We start from the raw sequence: 18,064 nt of genomic DNA on the forward strand, positions 1-18,064 counted from the left end.
CAGAGCCAGTGCGATTGCGATTGGGGAGAAGTGGGACAGGCAAGAGCAGAGGGCGGGTGTGGAGACACCGCGGTGCCTTTCATTCCCTCGTTTCGGGCTACGTGCGGCAGAGGTACCCACCGGCGGCGACGGCGCTAGACGGGGTACTTTGTCGCAAGGTACTACGTCGTAGTTTGGGGAGGAGCTTCTTTTGCATCCGAATGTGGCTTGTACCCTGGACATGGCCGCGGCGGATTTGCGTTGCTTGCTGCGTTAAGTTGGTATCCAGGTCCACTCTCCGGGGAGGAGAGGCGGGATTGTTCTGGGCCCATGACGGCGATGTGTGTGATATGAGTCTTGGCGCTGGGCCGTTGTCCTTCGGTGTCACTTATCTTTTGCTGACGCTCCAGGGCGTGCCATGGAAGCGAGCCTCGTGCGCTCCGAGCGTCGTCGTCCCTATCAAGAGTTGATGGTCGGGAAGAGAAATGCCAATAGTTGGAGCTTTGACATACACGATGTTGTCCATAAGGTAGTTACGGAGTAGTCCTTCTAGATGCTCTTATCGCTTTGTTATCTGTTTATCTCTGACTAGCCGTCTTCCGCCTCCAACAACAGCTTCGCCAACTCCACTACCAGTAGTTGCAGAATGTGTTCTCGTCAATTCTTTCCATTGCCACAGAATATGCGGTAAAGGGTTCAGCTCAGCTCAGCCCAGTTCAGCCATCTTTTGATTATGACAAACATGTACTGTCATGCTTCAGCTTTCCTGTCCAGTCCTGTCACGACGCTGGGCTCGGCCTGGGCCAACCAATTAAATGTAACGAGTTTTAGCCAAGGGTATTCGTGTTAGAGCCTTGCCGCCCACCCAGCCCATGCCTCTGTACTCCGTAGACGCGACATAGACACGATGTAGCGCTCATTCGTACCATGACACTGGCCGAGAGACCATGATCCATGATGAGATGGAGACCCCCATGGAGATGGAGACAGACCCCTGCTACACACGGAGGCGTCCTGGAGGCCCATGCCCTGGAGGAGGGGTGTAACTTGGCAAGCCCCCCTCACGTTGTCTCTCTTTCTGGTCCCTCTTTCGTCTTGAGTCGTCCTTCCAATCCTCACCGGCTGGTTGGCTGACGATGAACCCCCCTGCTGCTGAGGGCTGTTGGCCCTGTCATGCCGCCTGTCGTGCCCTGGTTGTGGTGGGAGGCAATGGGCCCGAATTGAGTCAGTTCAAGTTGGAGAAGGCTCTTGACCATTCGTCCAGGCTGGAATTATTGCCACAAGAGGCACTTTCTTGAGGCTCCCGCCGCCGGGTGTGGCGAGCTACTGTAGATTCGAGATAGTGATGACGCCACGAGCGGAAGTGGGAGGTATCCATACCAGCTGCTCACTGTGCCTCCTCCACCCGTTGAAAGTGCCCCGTGGAGTCCCCTGAAGAGAGCCCGAGTTCGTCCTGGGATGCAGCAGCTGTCACGGAGCTCCAGTGGCTCCGACCGCTGTTTAATGCCCTGGAGTGCTTTAGCGCAAGCTGGAGGCCCCCTCATCTTTCACTGAAAGGCCGCTGTAGCCTCTGGGGACGACCTGGTACCAGGTACAAAATAACCTCCTCCGTGCGCAGTGGGCTATCTGGGAGCCTAGCCATCCTGGATGTTTGCTTCCCCACTCTGGGCCAACCAGATCCCCCATGGCAAGGGCCAGGCTGGTGATTTAGCCCGGGGAGTGGTACCATGCGCACATGCACATGTTCATGTACGCAAGGGTTCCGGCGTTCGTTTTGTTGGCTGAAAGGACGCCAAGGGATTCGGGCGATGGTTTGTTTGGTTCGTTTTGGAGTTTGGCTCCAGAATGTGCAAGGAGGTGGAAGAGAAAAAAGAGGATGGGAGGTAGTATGACGTCATAGTCGAGCATTTCCACCACCTGCCCGATTCGTCAGAGAAACAACAGGCGGGCTAGGAAAACGACCAGGCCGACGCCAGGAGGACCGGATATTTTTTCCCTTGGAGTGAAGGCCTTGTATGGATACATTGTAAACGTAAGAGAATGCGAGGTGAGCTGGGTACCTCGTACTCGTGAGATCAGGGCAGTCCCGGCGATGCGGTCCTGGGCACAGAGTACCTACCGGCAGGATCTGGCAATGGTGTCGCGTGCCCCCCCGAGTTGGAGTGATCGCCGCCATAAAACACGACGGGTATGGAGTCAATCAACGTTGGAAGAACGGCAGAGATGGAAGGAATTAGGATTGAAGCTAGGTAGGAAAAGGGGCGCAACATTGGGAGGCTCACCGAGATATTCCCGTGCACAGCGAGGTCCGTTCTCGGTCTACAAGTCGTTCGTCTGCTCTTCCTCAACACGGAAATGTTATGCTATCGGCTCCCGCCAACCCCAGACTGACCGGCTCCATTTCCCGTTTCTTGTCTCGCCACCTATATCTGGCAATCCTGGCCAATCAATTATCTCGCTACCGCTGAATAGGTTTCCATACGTCGGCTTTCACCTTCTGCTCGCTTTGAAGCTGCCTCTATTTTGCAATTGTCTTCAACTATCTTTCCTTGCACCGAGGACAATGGGAAGAAGCCACGGGGCCTAGGTAGGTACCAGGCTACGATGTACACTCAGCTGCCAAGCAAAAGTCTCCACCGGGCCCTCACAGCTGCTCCGTAAAAACCATCCAATTCCCGCGGCGCCATAAGCCTTGGCGCAACTCTCGGCGACGTCACTAACTCCCGTCGGCTCTGTGAGACTTACACGCTTGTGCTGCCCGTGTGCAACACTCACATATTCCCCGGCACCTGAATGTAGAGATGTTCGAGAACGGCAGTCTGAGCATTGTGCCGTCCGCCCATCCAACATCCATCCAGGCCCTAAGCCCAACAGAGTCCGTTGACCCGTCTCATGGGTAAGCCATGTCGATCATCAGACACCACCAGGATGTTGGTGTGGTTGTAGTTGGTGTGGCCTTGGGCTTTCGCCGTCCCAAGCGGGTGCCTGAGGCTGGGGAGAGTCTTCTGCTTAGGTATGTTTCCTCAGGCACCAAGTTCACTTTGCTTTCCTGACCTTCAGCATCCACATTACTCCACCTTCCATCCACTAGCACACTTTTACCCATGTTCGTCCACACAACAGCAGCAAAACCGTCCGGCAATGGATCCAATGATCCGTCGTGAACGTCGAGAAATTGCTCGTAGTTTGGGCCAGGATCCAAGACGGGCTCCACTTGACGGAATTTTCATCGTTCCCCGCAGGGTCTAGCTCCATCGGCGTTGTGCCGTGAGCCCCGTGGTACTGCAACCTGTTCCAGTTCCCCGTCCATTACGGCTTCATCATGGAGTTACCCAAAAGACCAGGTCTCCCTCACGTGCTCATCGATGGCACAACAGGGGAGGTAATCCAGCGATACCCGGCGTCTCGAATGTTACGACTCTGTCTCAGGCATGGGGCACCGGACTGGCCTCATACCCTGGTAGGCACGGTTTGGGCAATCAGGTCCCAACTAGACGGCAGAGCCATCAAAGGCCCAGATTGACGATGGCGCCGCAGCCTGGTTGTCTATTGATCCATGCAGCTGCAAAATGGGTTGTTTGCTTGGTCCTTAAGCTTCAAGATCCATGGCCCGTGGGATAGACATTATGCATGGATGAGGCTAGTCTGCAGTTGCGGGCCAGGCTTGCCTAGGTGGTCAGAGACAAAGGCTGAGGGTGAGCAGCCTGTTTTTCGTATCGTAGCTCGCTAACGCGGCGCCATGTTCTGCGACAGACTGACTACTCTACACGGAGTACGAACAGGGCTACGTGCCACTGCAAAAGAGCCAACATGAACGCCACTGGTGGCGAGGCTCTGATGCATGGCGTTTAACGAAGTAATCATGAAGGTAATGAAGTAGCAGATCGACTGTCATGGACGGGAGTCGGAGACGGTCTACTACGTAGTAGGACGTTGGCATTTGTCACGGAATTGTGTCCCAAAAACCGTCCCGCCGCCCCATTGGTACGTTTGAGATGGTTTCTGCAGCCCGTTCCCCTAACGTTGCAACTAATTACCAGTACCTGGGCGGACTGTACTTCGTACGGACTACATCCTCCACTTTGTCGTCAGCGTCCTATCAACTGATGGCGACCCAAGTCGTCAAGCTTACACCCTGTCCGTGGCAATCTACTCAAGTCGATGGTGGTCTAGGCTCAGCGCAGAGTCTGACAGGATAATAAGTGTGATTGGGAGGCCAGAGCCTTGTTCTGCCAGACCAGGCGGACCATGCGGCCGCAGCAGACGACGTTTCTGAACGGACGACGGACCCCAGAGCAGCGCCCCATCTCACCGGACATTGGCCCGCGAGCGAGCGTAGGCGAACACACGGTGCATCAGGCGATTGTCACCCTCGGATCCACAGGGGGGAAACGTAGCATTGGGTTGCTGACGGGGGTCTGAGATGGACCGAGGATTGGGAGAGAAGTCAAAAAAGAGGCGAAAAGTGAGAAACCTTCATCTCAACAGCAAGGTTTAGGAGGCGACCCCGCAAAAGACGTCAATGCCATTTCTGACAGTTGGAGCAGCAGCCGATTTTTAGGTGTTGCAGGGCATATGGGCTTACGAGGAAGGTTGTCTCTCTGCCGAGGGTTGACTCGTGCGTACGCTTTATTGTTCACACTTTCATTTTGATCTTTGTGCTCGGAAGTGCATTGTTGAGAGTCCTTGGTTGTAAGGCCAACCGAGACATATCTGCACTAACAGGCAGAATGAGTTTGGAGGCACCAGAAACAAAGCGTGAATTACTGATGACGAGCGCAGCCCTTGTCGTCTAGCTTATTCGTTAAGCCTGGCAGGGCAGAAGGAGATTTTCTTGGGCGCTAACCGGCCTCTCTGTTCCAGGGCCTAACTTGAGCCACGACGAGCACGTCTTGGATAGAATTCCGTCCCGAAAACGCAATATCGTGACCCACGGCGAGCCATCAACGTCAGCGACGGCCGGATGGACAGTTTTAGACGACATCACCAGGGGACGGGACGGTGAACGGACCAAGCCTAAGCCCACGACACGGATCTAAAGCCAGATCTATGGAGAAGGCGAGAGCCATTACGTGATGAATAAAAGGACGGGCCCCGTCGAGGAAATGCGCCATCCGTCATCCCCCCCCGGGGAGCCGTTCAATAAATCTGACGCCGGAGCCCTGGGCCAGTTTTCGGGACCGGGGGATCCGCTGGCGACGTGGTAGAAGGCGTTGGATTTGGGTGGTCGCCTTCAGCGCTGCCACACGCTTCGGCGCGCGGCGTAGCGGAGACGGGCGTGAAAATCTAGACGAGCCCAACGCACAAGCGCACACTCTCGCACAAAAGAACGCACAACACACATACATACATTACGTGCGCAGACTCTCGCCCGCGACCAGACGCCCAGAGACGGACCGACGCCTGGATCCACGGGGGGACGAGAACTCGAAGACGCAGCCTGCTCCGCACCGGCCCTTGGCCACAGAGCCCAGTGTGTTGTTGGGTTGACGGTTCTAAGAGAAGCAAGTTTTAACAAATTAACCACATTAACACACGCAACATGTCCACACCTCCGGACGCCGCCCGTCGGTGTGGCACAGCCCTGCGCACCGGGCACTACGCCTCCGTCCTCCTCTCGGCCGCCGCCTCCACCCCGGCCGCAGAGGCGACCACAGATGCCCCGGCTCCGGCCCCGACCCCGGCCCCGGTCTCGGCGGGCCTGATGCAGGCCTTTGCTGCGCGTCTTGCTGCCTCTGCGTCTGGCTCTGCTGGTCATGTCGTCGCCGCTGCTGTCGCGGATGTACCGCAGACCTTTGCTGTCGGGCTCGCCGCCCTCAACGCCTTTCTCCAGGTCAACGTCACAGGTCCTGTCCTCACCGACGCCGCCGCCATCAATGCCCGTCTGACACAAGCGTGGTCTGACGCGCAGCCGGGAGTCGCTGATGCCGCCCTCGACCAGCTGCACAAGGCCTGCCTCCGCGACCTCGAAGTCGACGGCGTCTCGCCCTACGCTTACATCCCGCACCTGGAGCTCTTCGCCCTCGCCAAGTTCATCCTCACCCAGGCGCTGGAGGACGTGGCCGCCGACGTGGTGGAGATCCCCTCCGACGAGGGCGCGCTCAAGCACAGCCTTGCCTGGACGCGGCTCCGCGTCTGCGTGTGGCACTACAAGCTCCTGACGCAGCCGAGTCTCGGCCCCGGGTCCAACTTCACCCGCAGTTCCCAGTGGAGCGACGTGCCGACCCTGGCCACGCAGATCCTTGACAGCATCGATGTCGTCCGCTCGCAAGTCCTCAGCGAGGAGGTGTGGGCGGCCAACGGCTCCTGGAGCCGCGAGGACAAGGTCCAGTTCCTCGTGGAGGCTGCCAACAACTACATCCTCCTCGGCCGGGACGACAAGGCCCGGGAAGCCCTGAAGGAGGCCAGCCAGACGAGTGGTCTGGTGTACGCGCTCTCCGGCGCCCTTGGAAAGAGAACCAAGTTCCAGGAGAAGAGCACGAGTCAGCTCGTCGTCCTGGCAAAGAGTGGTGTCGAGTCACCCGCTGAAGGCGAGGACAAAGAGCAGGACGCCAAGCCCGACGCCCTACCGCTAAACAACGACACTCTCCTCGAAGAGATTCACTTTACCAAGGAAAAAGAAGCGAGTGAAGACCCCAAGACAGTTCTCCCCGAGGCCCTAGCCGACCTTGCACCCGATGACCAGCCCCAACTATCCCCCATCGACCAGATCATTCTCCTCACCGAGGCCACGCTCAAGGATGCATTCTCGCCAGCGGACACTCTGACTTCGGAAGAGGTCCTTCCCTTTGCCGTGCGTGTCATAAGCGACAAGTCGACCAACTGGCAAATCTACACCCAGGCGCTGCTCGTCCGCTCGCGGATAGAGATCCATCGCAGCAGGACCATCGAGCGCGGCGTCTTGCAGTTGCAGGCCGTAGCAGACCAGGTCATGTCCGACACGACATCTGAAGCCCAGCCGGAGACAAATGCCGAAGAGGCCAACACTGACACGCCCGTCATCCAGATCAGCGCTCCCGGCCAGACCGTGTCTAAGCCTACATCCTTCCTCCCTGCCCCCAAGGCCTCCGAGTCTGCTCCGGCGCATATCCGCCTCCAGTACATCCACGCCCTCTCGTCTCCTCCCCGATGGCACCTCGAGTCCGAGCTCGCCTACGCCTGGGCTGGCGTTGGCTCTCTCACCTCTGCTCTCGAAATCTTCAAGCGTTTGCGCCTGTGGGCTGAGGTCGCGCTCTGTCTCGCTAGTAGCGAGGCTACCGAGGATGAGGATGGCCGAGGGAGCGGTGGCGAGGCCAAGGCACAGGGTATCGTCCGATGGCGGCTGTTCCAGCGTACTGGGGAAACAGATGCGTCGGCAGATACCGACGACGAGAACATCGGCGAGGACGTCATGTATCTCAAGGCCGATGACTATACCGGCCCCGAGCGTGATCCGCCGCCGCCCAACGCCCCCCGTCTGTTCTGCATCCTGGGCGAGATCGAGAACGAGCCGGCTCACTACGAACGCGCGTGGGAAATCTCCAAGCACCGCTTCGCCCGCGCGCAAAAGTCGCTCGCCGAGCACTACCTCCAGATCAAGGACTTGGAGAAGGCGCGCGACGCCTACAAGAAGGCCACGGCCGTCAACCGACTGAGCCCCGACATGTGGAGCCGACTCGGCGATATCAGCCTGCGGCTTGGCCAGTTCGACGATGCTGCTGCGGCCTTCAACCGCTCCATCAGCTGCGCGAGCGACACGGCCGGAGGAGAGGATGCCCGGACGTGGAGTAACCTGGGCAGTGCGCTGTGGAGTCTGTACGTCGAGGTGACGTCGAAGCCGCAGGAGCAGGAGCCTGAGAAGACGGAGCCCGTTGCTCTCGCGGACGACGAGGAGGATGACATGGCCGCTACGGTCGTGAAGAAGGATGTTGGCCGCGATCCCGCCACGCTCCTCGCCCAAGCCCTGGCAGCGTACAAGAAGGGCGCCTCCATCGCGCACTCCAACTGGCGCATCTGGGACAACGTCCTCACGCTCGCCGCGCGCATGCACCCGCCGGCCATTGCGGAGATGGTCCTCGCCCTGCGCCACATCATCCTCATCCGCAAGTCCGAGGACGCCCTGGACATCGACGTGCTCAGCGCCCTGCTGCAAGACGTGGTGCTGTCCAAGGAGAAGCCCGCCGGCACCGACATCTACGAGCCCCCGCGCGGCTCGCACGAGCGCCTCGTTACGCGCATCGTCGAGGAGCAGATCGTGCCGCTCATCACCAAGCGCTCCGAGCTGTGGGCGCTCGTGTCGCGCCTGCGCGGCTGGCGTCGCGACCACGTCGGCGCCATCGAGGCGGCCGAACGGGCTTGGCGCGCGGCCATCGGGTCTTCGGGCAGCGGACTGCTCCCCGGCGCGGCGGCGACTTCGGCGGACGAGGCGCGGGACTGGACGGCCGACGCCGGCGCGTGGGCCGTTGTCGTCGAGCGCACCGATGCGCTGGTGTCGGTGCTGGAGAACTGGGGCCCGGAAGTCGAGACCATCGGGCCCAGGTGGAAGGGCAAGGCCCGGCTTGCGGTGCGGAGTGTCATGGGCAAGGGCCGGGAGAGCTGGGAGGGCTCCGATGGGTGGACCGTGTTGGAGGGACTGATGGAGAACCTGAAGAGTTCGTGATGTGGGAGACGTTATGACGGATATGGGTTATGGACTTATGCTGAATGATGGACAGGGGAATGGGAATGGCTGCAATGGGATAGATAAAAAGACAGTGAATGTGAATGAATGCATCATGTCTGGAATCCAACACGCGAGTTTATGGACGTATAATTGTAACAAGGAGACGGACGAATCTCTTGGATCCGCATGTATTCACGACTTGGCAGGCTGGTTGTACACACTCGCTTTGGACATGTCTCCTACACGCTATTATAGTAATTGTACATCGCTTCCCAATTTGAACCTGTCCTTGCGAACGCTTTGCAACTTTTGCAACACCATCATCACATCTTCATCGCATCCGATCATGATACAAAACCGTTTCCTTCATCCAACTTCGTTCCATCCTTGCGCAACACGTTCGAGGAGGCCAACTGAGAGCAAACAAGAACCGAGCATACATCCATCATCTCACGCTCGTCTCTCCTTCAATATGTTAAAGGGCAACTGCTTCTATTTCTTGCCCTTCTTACGGCTAGGGACCACCTTAAAGCCAGCAGCCTGCATGCCCGCCTCGCCATCACGGGGCTGAGTGCTGGCGCCGCCCTTCTTGGCCACCTCGTTCCAGCCGCTGCCGGATGCGCTAGCCTTGGCCTCGGCGGCAGTGGGTTGTTTTTCAATGACGCCGCGCTCGGCAAGTCTCTTGCGTCGGACAAACTCCTCAGCAAAGTGACGGCCATCCATAGTGGTTGAGTTGGCGTAAACAGCATCGGCGATTAGGCTAGTGTCCATGGGGAGGACGTCAAGGGTGGCTTGGAAAGTGGCAACTGAGAGCTAGTTAGTCCATGGCGTCTTTCATAAAAACAAATTAAGAGTAAACTTACTGTCATTGACACCGATAATGCCACGGGACAGCTCCCGGTGAACCCACTTGTTGAACTCGTCCATGGCAGTGCTACCACTATCGGCCTTAACGCTGGAGACGAGAGACATAGGCTTCGACATGGCCTTGACAGGCGAAGTCACAGGCTTGATGCCAGCGGCGCTAACAGAGCGGCCTGGTGTCGATGGACCGGTGGGGACCTTGACCTTACCTCCGGCTCCAACGGTGGCCCAGCCGCTGCCAGGGGGGGGACCAGCGGCGGCGGCGGCGGCAGCAGCAGCCGCCGAAGCGGCATTGGTCAGAGGAGATTGACCAGGCTTTCCAGCGAGTATGGCATAGCTTTTGGAAACGCCCATGGGGGCGCCAGACTGGACGACAACATCCTTGGCCTTCTGCTTGCGGAGTTCTTCCTCGCGCTGGATCTCGGCCAGTGTCTTTTTGCTTGCAGACGTCGCGGGGGGAGCCGAGCCAGCGACAGGGCCCTTGGAAGGACCAGGCTTGGCCCAGGGGCTACCAGAAGGGGCTGGAGAGCCGTGTCCCCAGGTGCTAGTAGCGGGGAGACCGGCATTGTTGGCAGCCGCAAACTTCTCCCGCTCTCGAATGGCAGCAGCTTCCTGCTCTAGGACTGCCTTTCGGAGCGTGGCAGCGGCCTCTTCAGCCTTGGCAGCCTTGCGAGCCTCGGCTTCCTGGATCTCCTTCAGGCTGGGGCCCTTGGGTCCGTCGGTGGCAGGATCCTTGGCCCAGGGGGCCAGAGGTGGTGGCCCAGATGCAGCGGTGTCAGGAGTTCCCGTCTGCGATCGGTTAAACTGGTCGGGGAGGTTGGATCGGGCACGCTGAGCGGTAGGGGCGGGTAGAGGAGTGCCCGATGAAGCGGGAGGAGGAGGGAAAGGCATAGGCATGCCGGGCTCCACGATCTGGGCAGCGACAGCAGCGGCCTGGGCCTGGGCCTGGGCCTGCTGGACCTGCTGGGTGAGTGAGAGGGCATCCTCTGCGGCCTTCCTCTTGGCGGCCCTGGCGGCCTTGCTGCTGAGAACAGGTGGCTCGGGGGACTGCTCGATGTCACTAGGAGTGGATTCGGGTGTGCCCTCCTCCTCAAGCTCCGTCCTGGCGGCCTCCTGGGCCGCCTTGGCGGCTTGCTCAGCCTCGTGCTGCGCTCGGAGGTCCTCAAACTCCTTCAGACGGTCCTTGAAGCCCTCGGAGTCCTCCTGGAGCTCCTCGGTCTCGGGAAGTCCGGTGCGAAGGTTGACATCGAGGGCCGGGGCTCCGATGGGCTGGGGAGCGCCCAAGCCAGCGGCGCCCTGGAGAGTCGCAAGCACCTGGCGCTCAGTTGCGGAAAAGTTGGCCAAGTCATCATCTCGGAAAGGGTCCCCGTTTCCCGAAGCGCCCGGCTGAGAACCATCAAAGAATCCGGAAGGGGGCATAGCACCAATGGGCTGCTGATGGGGCATTCCAATGGGATTGGGCGATGTCATGCTGCCGAAGCTGGGCTGACTTTGGAGGCTGTGGGCGCTAGAATGGTGCTGGAGAGATGGGCCGCCCTGCATCTGGAACTTGGACATGGCTTGTTGGCGCATGACGAACTCGCGCTGCTGAACCATGAGATACTGTTCTTCCTGCTTGCGTCGTTCAAGGTTGTTCTGCTCCTCGGCGGTGAGGGTTCGTCCAAAGCTGGGGAACACGCCGCTCAGAGGAGGAACCACACCAGCAGCACTGGTCGGGGAGAAAGGCCCAGCTTGCGTGGGAGGGCCGTGGGGAATGCCAATCTGAGGAACCAGGAACGGCTCACGCGAGTTGCCTATGCGTCGAATGAGCTGTCCCAACGGTTCAAACTCAGGGTCCTCAACCTTCTTCACTCGCAGGTCAGGCGTGAAGAAGTTGGCTTTATACCAGTCATTCATCTCCAGTCCAGTGAAGGGTCCTTGGACCTGTCCCTGGGGGTCGAGGTATACCCATCGCATCCTGTCGGGCATAACCATCTGACGAACCTGGGCAGAAGGTGGCTCCGCACCGCCTTGGCTTCCACCGAAAGGCAGGCCGCCACCGACAGGGGTGAAAGACTGAGGTGCCGTGGAGGTGGCGCCGGGGTGGCCCGGCTCTGCGGTACTGAAGATACCATGAGATTGGCCAGGGTTGCTCGAGGGGAAAAGTTCCTCAAACACGCCGCGATTGGGTCGCATTGGGCTTTCGGTGTCACGAGAGGGAATGCCAAAGGTACCGCGGCCAATGGCTCCGAGGGGGTTGCTCTGTCGAAGATCAGGCAGGGAATCAGACAGATTGTTGTCATGCTCATGGGATTGCATCTGAGCTTGCATGGCGGCGGGGAACAGCGAGCCCAGCTTGCTTCCGCGACTGATGCTGCCGGTTCCCATCCCTCCAGGACCACCAGGACCAAACACATTGTTGAGGCCAGATAAACCAGGGGACTGAAGCTCGCCAATGGGACTGAACAGGGAGCTACCAAAGGCGCTGCCGAGGTTGGGGCGTTCGCGATCCGGGGTACCGATCGACTGACCAGCAGGGGCGGGCCAACCAGAGAGGGTGCTCAACGACGGATATCCCTTGGCCCCAACGCTAGAAGTCTGGCTGCGGTCGCTTCCATCGAAGGGAACGCCACCAAAGCCGCGGGAAATCGAGCCAAAGTTGGACGGTTGGTCATGAGGATTCGTGCCATGGGGCCTATCGCCGCTGCCATCATCATCGTGGTCGTGACGCTCGGCGGGGGGGCTGCGGTAAGGGTTTGTCTCGGACGGGCTGACTGGACCGTCGTCTCCCAAGTTGAGACCCGACATGCCAAAGTCACCGGTAGAACCCTTGACTGGGGTGCCGAGAGCCCCAGGCCGGTTACCGTGCTGAGCACCGGGGTCGGTATCCTGTGCTCCTCCGAGAACCGCGCTTCCAGACAGGTTATCCTCACCAAAGGGGTCGGTGTCGGTACGAGGGCGAGACCTCCAAGACTGCTGGTTGAGCGGGTTAGGGCTATCGGGGCCCTTGGGACCAATATTCTCGGAGCTATCCTTGGGCATCAGATGGGCTAGGCGACTTCCCCCACCCGGTGCACCGACACGCTTGTCGCCAACGGCGGATGAGGAGGGCATGGCGAAGTTTCCGAAGCCACCAGCTGTGCTGGGCGTTGGTGGGCCCTGGGCCGAAGGTGGCCACATAGAACCCCCCATGCTACCGATTCCGCCAGTGTTGGACCGAATCAGGTTGCCAAATGGAGGCAGCTTTGCAGATCCATCACGAGGGCCCAGCTCCGTATCAGAGTCGTCCGGCTCCGTCTCCTTCAGGTCGGTATTCTTGCGCGGGAACCAGTACGCAGGGTCGTCTCGAGAGAATCGGCCAGCGGTGGGCGAGGCCATGGCGCTAGCGCTGAAGGGGTTCGAGTCGAGCGTCTCGCGTCGACGGGTCCCAGGTCTGGTGGCGGATGAAGGTGAGCTCACACCAAAGGCAGCGGGAGCTCCTTGGGAAAGTGAGGCCTTTCGACCGTTGGCATTGCCCTGGTGGGCTTCTTTGTTCTGGGTCGGGGGCTTGAGAGGAGAGTTAATTTCTGTAGAAAATGCCTGCCAGCTGTCAGCAAAGGATTTCAGCTTGAATGTTTGCGAGCGCACCTCTTTCTCCTCTAACGACAAGTCCTGCAGTCCCATCGGGGTGCTATCCCCAATCTGATCCCAGCAGGCGCCAGGTTCCTGCGGGATGTAGTTATCGTTGGTCTTTCCCCAGCCTCTAGGAGGGTGGCCATTGACGTGGCCCGGATTCCAGCCCGGAATAAACAGTCGAGACGAGGTGTCATGGCCTTTTTGCGGGCGGAACATGTCGAGCAGGTCGTCCTTTGTATAGCGTGCAGGGCCTAACTCTTGGGTCAAGGGCTGTGCCATAGACGTCTCGACACCGGCAAGAAATTGAACGGCATGGTCGATCGAAGTAGGCGGCTGTGAGGAGGGTTGACCCAAGGGAGTGGTAGATGATCGGCGGAAGGTAAGGGTACCGTTAGTCGAACGTCCATCTCGTCTCGCCCTGTAAGAGAATACGGGTTAGTACAGGGTATTCTGCAGTCAATGTGTGCACAACGTGAAGAGGACAAAGCAAAGTTGGTGGCCTCGAGTCGGATGCCGAGAGACATGACGTGTAAGCGCTGCCGAGGCCGAGGGCCCGCATCCGTGAACTAACGCATGAAGATCGGCCAGGCACAAAGGGTTGGCGGTAAACGAGTCTCGAGGCTGTCCAAACACGGCATCACGAAAATCCCACCCAACGCTGCACACAACAAAACTCGAGCGCCATACACCGCACAAAGGGAGTACGGAATACGACAGAGCAGCACAGCAGCGGTGGACGAAACGATCCACAAGACATGAAAAAAAGGGAGTGGCCACTCACCAGTCTCCGCTATTAGCTCCCCTCCCATCAGCTCTCCCACCTCTAGAATCGCGGTTGGTGTTCTGGCCAGCGGCAGCCGAGGCGAAGCTCGAAGGAAGATTGGACGGCATAGTGGGCGGACACTCTGAGTAGCTGCAGCAGCGCGAGTGTTAGTGTTGTGGTGATGTCGCGGGCGAGGACGACGTTGGGATACGCGGGGCGGTTTCACGTATCGTCCGGGGCGAAGAGTCGGGTACGAAGAGACGGGATCTTGCGCACTCAATGGATGACGTACAAATGCTCGAAATCGCCTTGGCTATCTGTCTGTCGGTTCTGCGGTTGGCTTGGGGGTTGCGTTGGCGGACGAGGAGAGGGAACTGGACTGACTCGATCGCAAGGCAACCTGGAGACACAAAGGCACAACACAAACGGGCGGATCGTGCGTAGGGTTACTTTCGAATTATGCGAAAGCAAAGCGACGTGTAAGCGTATTGGTTGAAGCTGAGACGAATAATCGGGCTCGGGAGTGCGACGGTGGTCGGTGGAAGGAAGAGTGTTGTCTTGATCGGGGGTCCGGCGAGGAGCGTGGAAAAAGGCTGTTTTGGGCGTGGTGATGTTAAAACGTTGTTCGATTGTGGTGGTGACTTTGACGTGGAAAAAAATCAAAGCATTGGGAAAAGGGAAAATTGGAGTCTTCTCTGACTCTCTCAGTGGTAGGGTACCTAGGCTCAGGTACCTGTCCACGCCTCCAGGTACCTCCTTCCAGAACCGGGAGCGTCTGGTTGGTTGGTTCTAGCCAGTTCCTCCCCTCGTTTGGCCCCAGCTCAGTGGCCACAGCGCCCCGTCCAACCCATTCAGTGGGCGGCGGCGGCCAGTTTCAGCGGCCTCTCCGCTAGGGTCTGTGAGTGTCCCACTGAGGCGGTCATTACGCCCTCTGCTATTGCCATCGATTGTCCCAGACGTGTCCAATGTTTTTAGTGGTCGACCGTGTCTTCAGCGGCTCGTCAGTGGCCAGCTGCCCGTCAGGTGCCGTAGCGCTAGGCCGGAAGGGGCGCATCCCGGGCTTTAGCCGCGCCTGCACCTCCATAATTCTCCCTTGTCGGGACAAGGTTCTTTCCTTGGGACGAGGGCTGAATCCTAACAAAATGGGGACATTTGACTGTCAATGTTGTGTGTGCGTCACTGCGGGTTCGCTCTGACTGTGCCTGTGTATCCAACCCTGGTGTTTGTCTGCCCTTGTAAGGGATGCACATCACACGCATACTTACGTGGTTGACTGGGCTTTCCCTGTTGTTCGGGTATTGTTGAAATTCGTCGAACAACTAAAAGGGCCGGATATGTTTCCCCAGGTTTGACACGTCTCAGCATTCAATCTACATGGAGCTATGTACCGTGCCACTTCGTGACGCTTACTTTAGTCACGTGCCCCAGGAAAAGCAATGCTTCATTGCCTGCCTACCTATCACGACGCGTCGCCATTCAAGGCACTGAGCTCAGAGGAAGGGCTTGGCTTGAATACTTCAGCCACGAAATGCATGTAATCAATAGTTCAGGGGAATCGATCTTCAACTCGAAAAAGCAAACCGCCTACGCAGGCAAACAGACATACGTGTGCATAGAGACACGGTTGTTATTTCATGACTCAGGTGGCCACCGAAACCATCCTAATTGTTGCCCCTATTGTGCTCCTATTGTTGTTCCCATTGTTGGTCTCGACCACCTACAGGAACTGCACCAAGCTGCTCCTCGCTTGCCACCAACCAAACAAGGCCACGCAGGGGCCCATGACGAGGACTACGACTGGGATGGCACCAACGCAGTTGCCACAAACCGCTTGTGTACATCACCCGCTGTGATCATTTCTAGCCATATGCAAGGGACGCAGTCATCTCATCCTCAAACATGTGCAAGCATGCCGTTTTCTAGCGAGGTTCCAGCGAGAGCCTGATGCGCTCCCGAATCCTCCAGTGCTGATACATCCAATCCCAGCTATCCTCTGTCAGCTGGCTGCTTAGTCCAAATACATATTGTTGGTGCTCACCCAGGTACAGATGTTGCGCACATCATCAAAACCAATACCATCCACGAGAACAGTGTCCACTGGGTATCGGATATCCTCATCACAAGCGGAGCGCTTATCACAGAGTTGCCCACGCCAAATAGAGCACAATAATCCAATTTGTCACCCTGGTAGCATCGGCAGATAGCAGTCGTCATAAAGGTGAAATTGATCGCCGCAAGACACCACCAACCGGCCATCATTGTCAAGGCAAACAGGCGCACAGTCGGGTCGTATGCCCCGATGAAGAGGCGAAACTTCCCGACCACACAGATGCAAACCGTAGCAGCTATTATCTTCACCAAATGTTAGCATTCGTGTCCCGTTCCGTAGCCGAGCCTTAGTTAGGAAGCATGTCATACCCAGAGCAAATTGATCGAGAAGAGAAGCCATGACGCGACGGTACCGCCGATATTAAAGATCGGAAACACGATGTTTCCAGTCGATAGAAACATCATTGTAACGAAAGTCCGGACGATGGGCCCCATGAGGTGTTTCGGAATCCTGTAATCTCTTCCAGAGCTGTAGAGGCCCATGCGAGGCCATCCCCATGGATACCAAGGCATTTTGCGCCGTCCGAAGATTGAGAGTATGGCAACCAAATATGCAAAAGAGGGCTCCGGAGGGATCGCATATTTATAGCTGGGTCCGCAGGACCATTTTGGATAGGACACCTTGACTGTCGCAAACCTTATGAGGAGTACTGGAAGATAGCATCTAGGTTCCAGCATTGAGTGCCGCAACCAAACCCCCGCTTTCTTCTGGTTGACGTGAACCTAACATGATTCCAGGTCACACCTCATTGTTGATCTTCCACGTCGAGACCGAAGCTTGTGTGGAGCATGTCGAGTCGATGGTTTCCAGGAATTGCCGGATGTTGAAGATAGGCCAGCCCATTCAAATTGTAGTCAGGTAGTGTGCCTTGAACTTCTTGTTGGCACGATCTGCGGATCGTAGCATCATCTGGTCACCCAGCACGTCAAATACGAACTTTTTGTCGCCCTTGCCCTCGACCTCCGGCTTATCCTCAACCGGTATCTCGACCCGAAAGACGGTGCCCTCCTTTGGTACCATCTTCAGCCCTCTTTTTTTTGTAATCACCTCGATGACGAATTTGCGATCGCGCACCACTATGCCTTGGATGCCAACTCTGCCGGAGCAGCGACTCCTCACGACCTCAACAGCAGCGCCATGGAACTCCGCACTTGTCAGCTTTGCAGCGGCACCCGGGCCACCAATGTAGACATCATTTCCCAGCAGCTCACGAGCGTACCCCAACCAGAGCTGATTCAGCGGCTCGTAGATTTCGTACTTCTGGTCTTCCTTCCGGATGGTATAGAGGCCCAAGTCGCGGCGCTCGCGCGAGGAAAGAGGTTTCGGCCGCTGTTTTTGCTTGGCCTTCTTATCTTGTCGAGTTTTTCTGCGGGCGGCGCGGGCGTTGATGGTTACTGGTGGGGGTGACGTCGGGCGGAGGATGAGCGAGCGGTGCTGGATCTTTTCGGAATAGATGCGGTTGACGCTGTCGGGGGAATGGGCCCTGGCCAGCAGGTCCTGGGTGGTCTTTTGCGCTGAGATAGACATTGTAGGAGCCGGCGTGGGCGAAGGGAATCGTGGTGTTGGTGTTGGTATCGCAGGTAAAAATAAAAATAAAAAGTTGCCGATGATGATTGTGATGCGATTTCTTCGGTGGAGAAATACTGATCCATGCCTGCCTGCGCGCTGCGCAACAGACCGACATGGCTGTTTTTTTACCCCGGAAAGTTGCACGTGGTCCAAGCTCCTTCAGTGTTCACATGCCACTTGCCACTGCCGCGATTATGGAAGGTGACCCGCTCCGCATAACTTGGCCAGCAGCCAGCCCCACCTCGCGATCTCAACTCCATGTCATGTCCTTGTCGCACTCGCCCAGAGGCCCAAACACGCGAAACTTGGACCGTGCCTGGTCATTTCTGACTCGTGATATCTCGTGACGCGCTGTCTTTCCATGCGATTATTGCTATGGTGTTGCTGAGAAGGAGCGAAGCATCTGACTGTCGAACCACCTTCCCTCGGCCCGAGACCCGGACGCATTGAGACCTTCAGATCTTGAGACGCTCAGACGAGGGAACCATCTCCAGTCATGGCGCGAAGCCCAAATGACGACGCCGGCGATTCGTTGCCCCAAGGC

At 57.9% G+C, this 18,064-nt stretch overlaps 4 protein-coding genes across 4 annotated transcripts; 1 reads left to right on the top strand and 3 right to left on the bottom strand.

The window, feature by feature from the left end:
* Window positions 1-5,683: 5,683 nt before the first annotated feature.
* On the top strand, window positions 5,684-8,617 carry BGZ61DRAFT_353143 (uncharacterized protein; the record flags this gene model as incomplete). The annotated part of the gene is made up of 1 exon (XM_046240486.1): window positions 5,684-8,617. One exon carries the CDS (start codon window positions 5,684-5,686, stop codon window positions 8,615-8,617), a length of 2,934 nt encoding a protein of 977 aa, XP_046103566.1.
* A 495-nt stretch (window positions 8,618-9,112) lies between these two features.
* Window positions 9,113-13,969, bottom strand: BGZ61DRAFT_478508 (uncharacterized protein; the record flags this gene model as incomplete). Its single annotated transcript, XM_046249018.1, has 4 exons — window positions 9,113-9,426; window positions 9,484-13,042; window positions 13,091-13,496; window positions 13,860-13,969. The coding sequence occupies 4 exons, from the start codon at window positions 13,967-13,969 to the stop codon at window positions 9,113-9,115; spliced, it is 4,389 nt and encodes a 1,462-aa protein (XP_046103567.1).
* Window positions 13,970-15,727: 1,758 nt separating this feature from the next.
* On the bottom strand, window positions 15,728-16,711 carry BGZ61DRAFT_39635 (uncharacterized protein). Its single transcript, XM_046242955.1, has 3 exons — window positions 16,260-16,711; window positions 15,880-16,193; window positions 15,728-15,827 (listed from the first exon to the last, which is right to left on the bottom strand). The coding sequence occupies exons 1-3, from the start codon at window positions 16,626-16,628 to the stop codon at window positions 15,761-15,763; spliced, it is 750 nt and encodes a 249-aa protein (XP_046103568.1). The 5' UTR covers window positions 16,629-16,711; the 3' UTR covers window positions 15,728-15,760.
* An 83-nt stretch (window positions 16,712-16,794) lies between these two features.
* BGZ61DRAFT_494327 (Rof/RNase P-like protein) lies at window positions 16,795-18,018 on the bottom strand (the record flags this gene model as incomplete). Its single annotated transcript, XM_046250752.1, has 2 exons — window positions 16,795-17,465; window positions 18,006-18,018. The coding sequence occupies 2 exons, from the start codon at window positions 18,016-18,018 to the stop codon at window positions 16,795-16,797; spliced, it is 684 nt and encodes a 227-aa protein (XP_046103569.1).
* Window positions 18,019-18,064: the final 46 nt, after the last annotated feature.

Source organism: Ilyonectria robusta (genome assembly GCF_021365365.1).
Source record: "Ilyonectria robusta strain PMI_751 chromosome Unknown BGZ61scaffold_11, whole genome shotgun sequence".
Taxonomy (NCBI): Eukaryota; Fungi; Ascomycota; class Sordariomycetes; order Hypocreales; family Nectriaceae; genus Ilyonectria; species Ilyonectria robusta.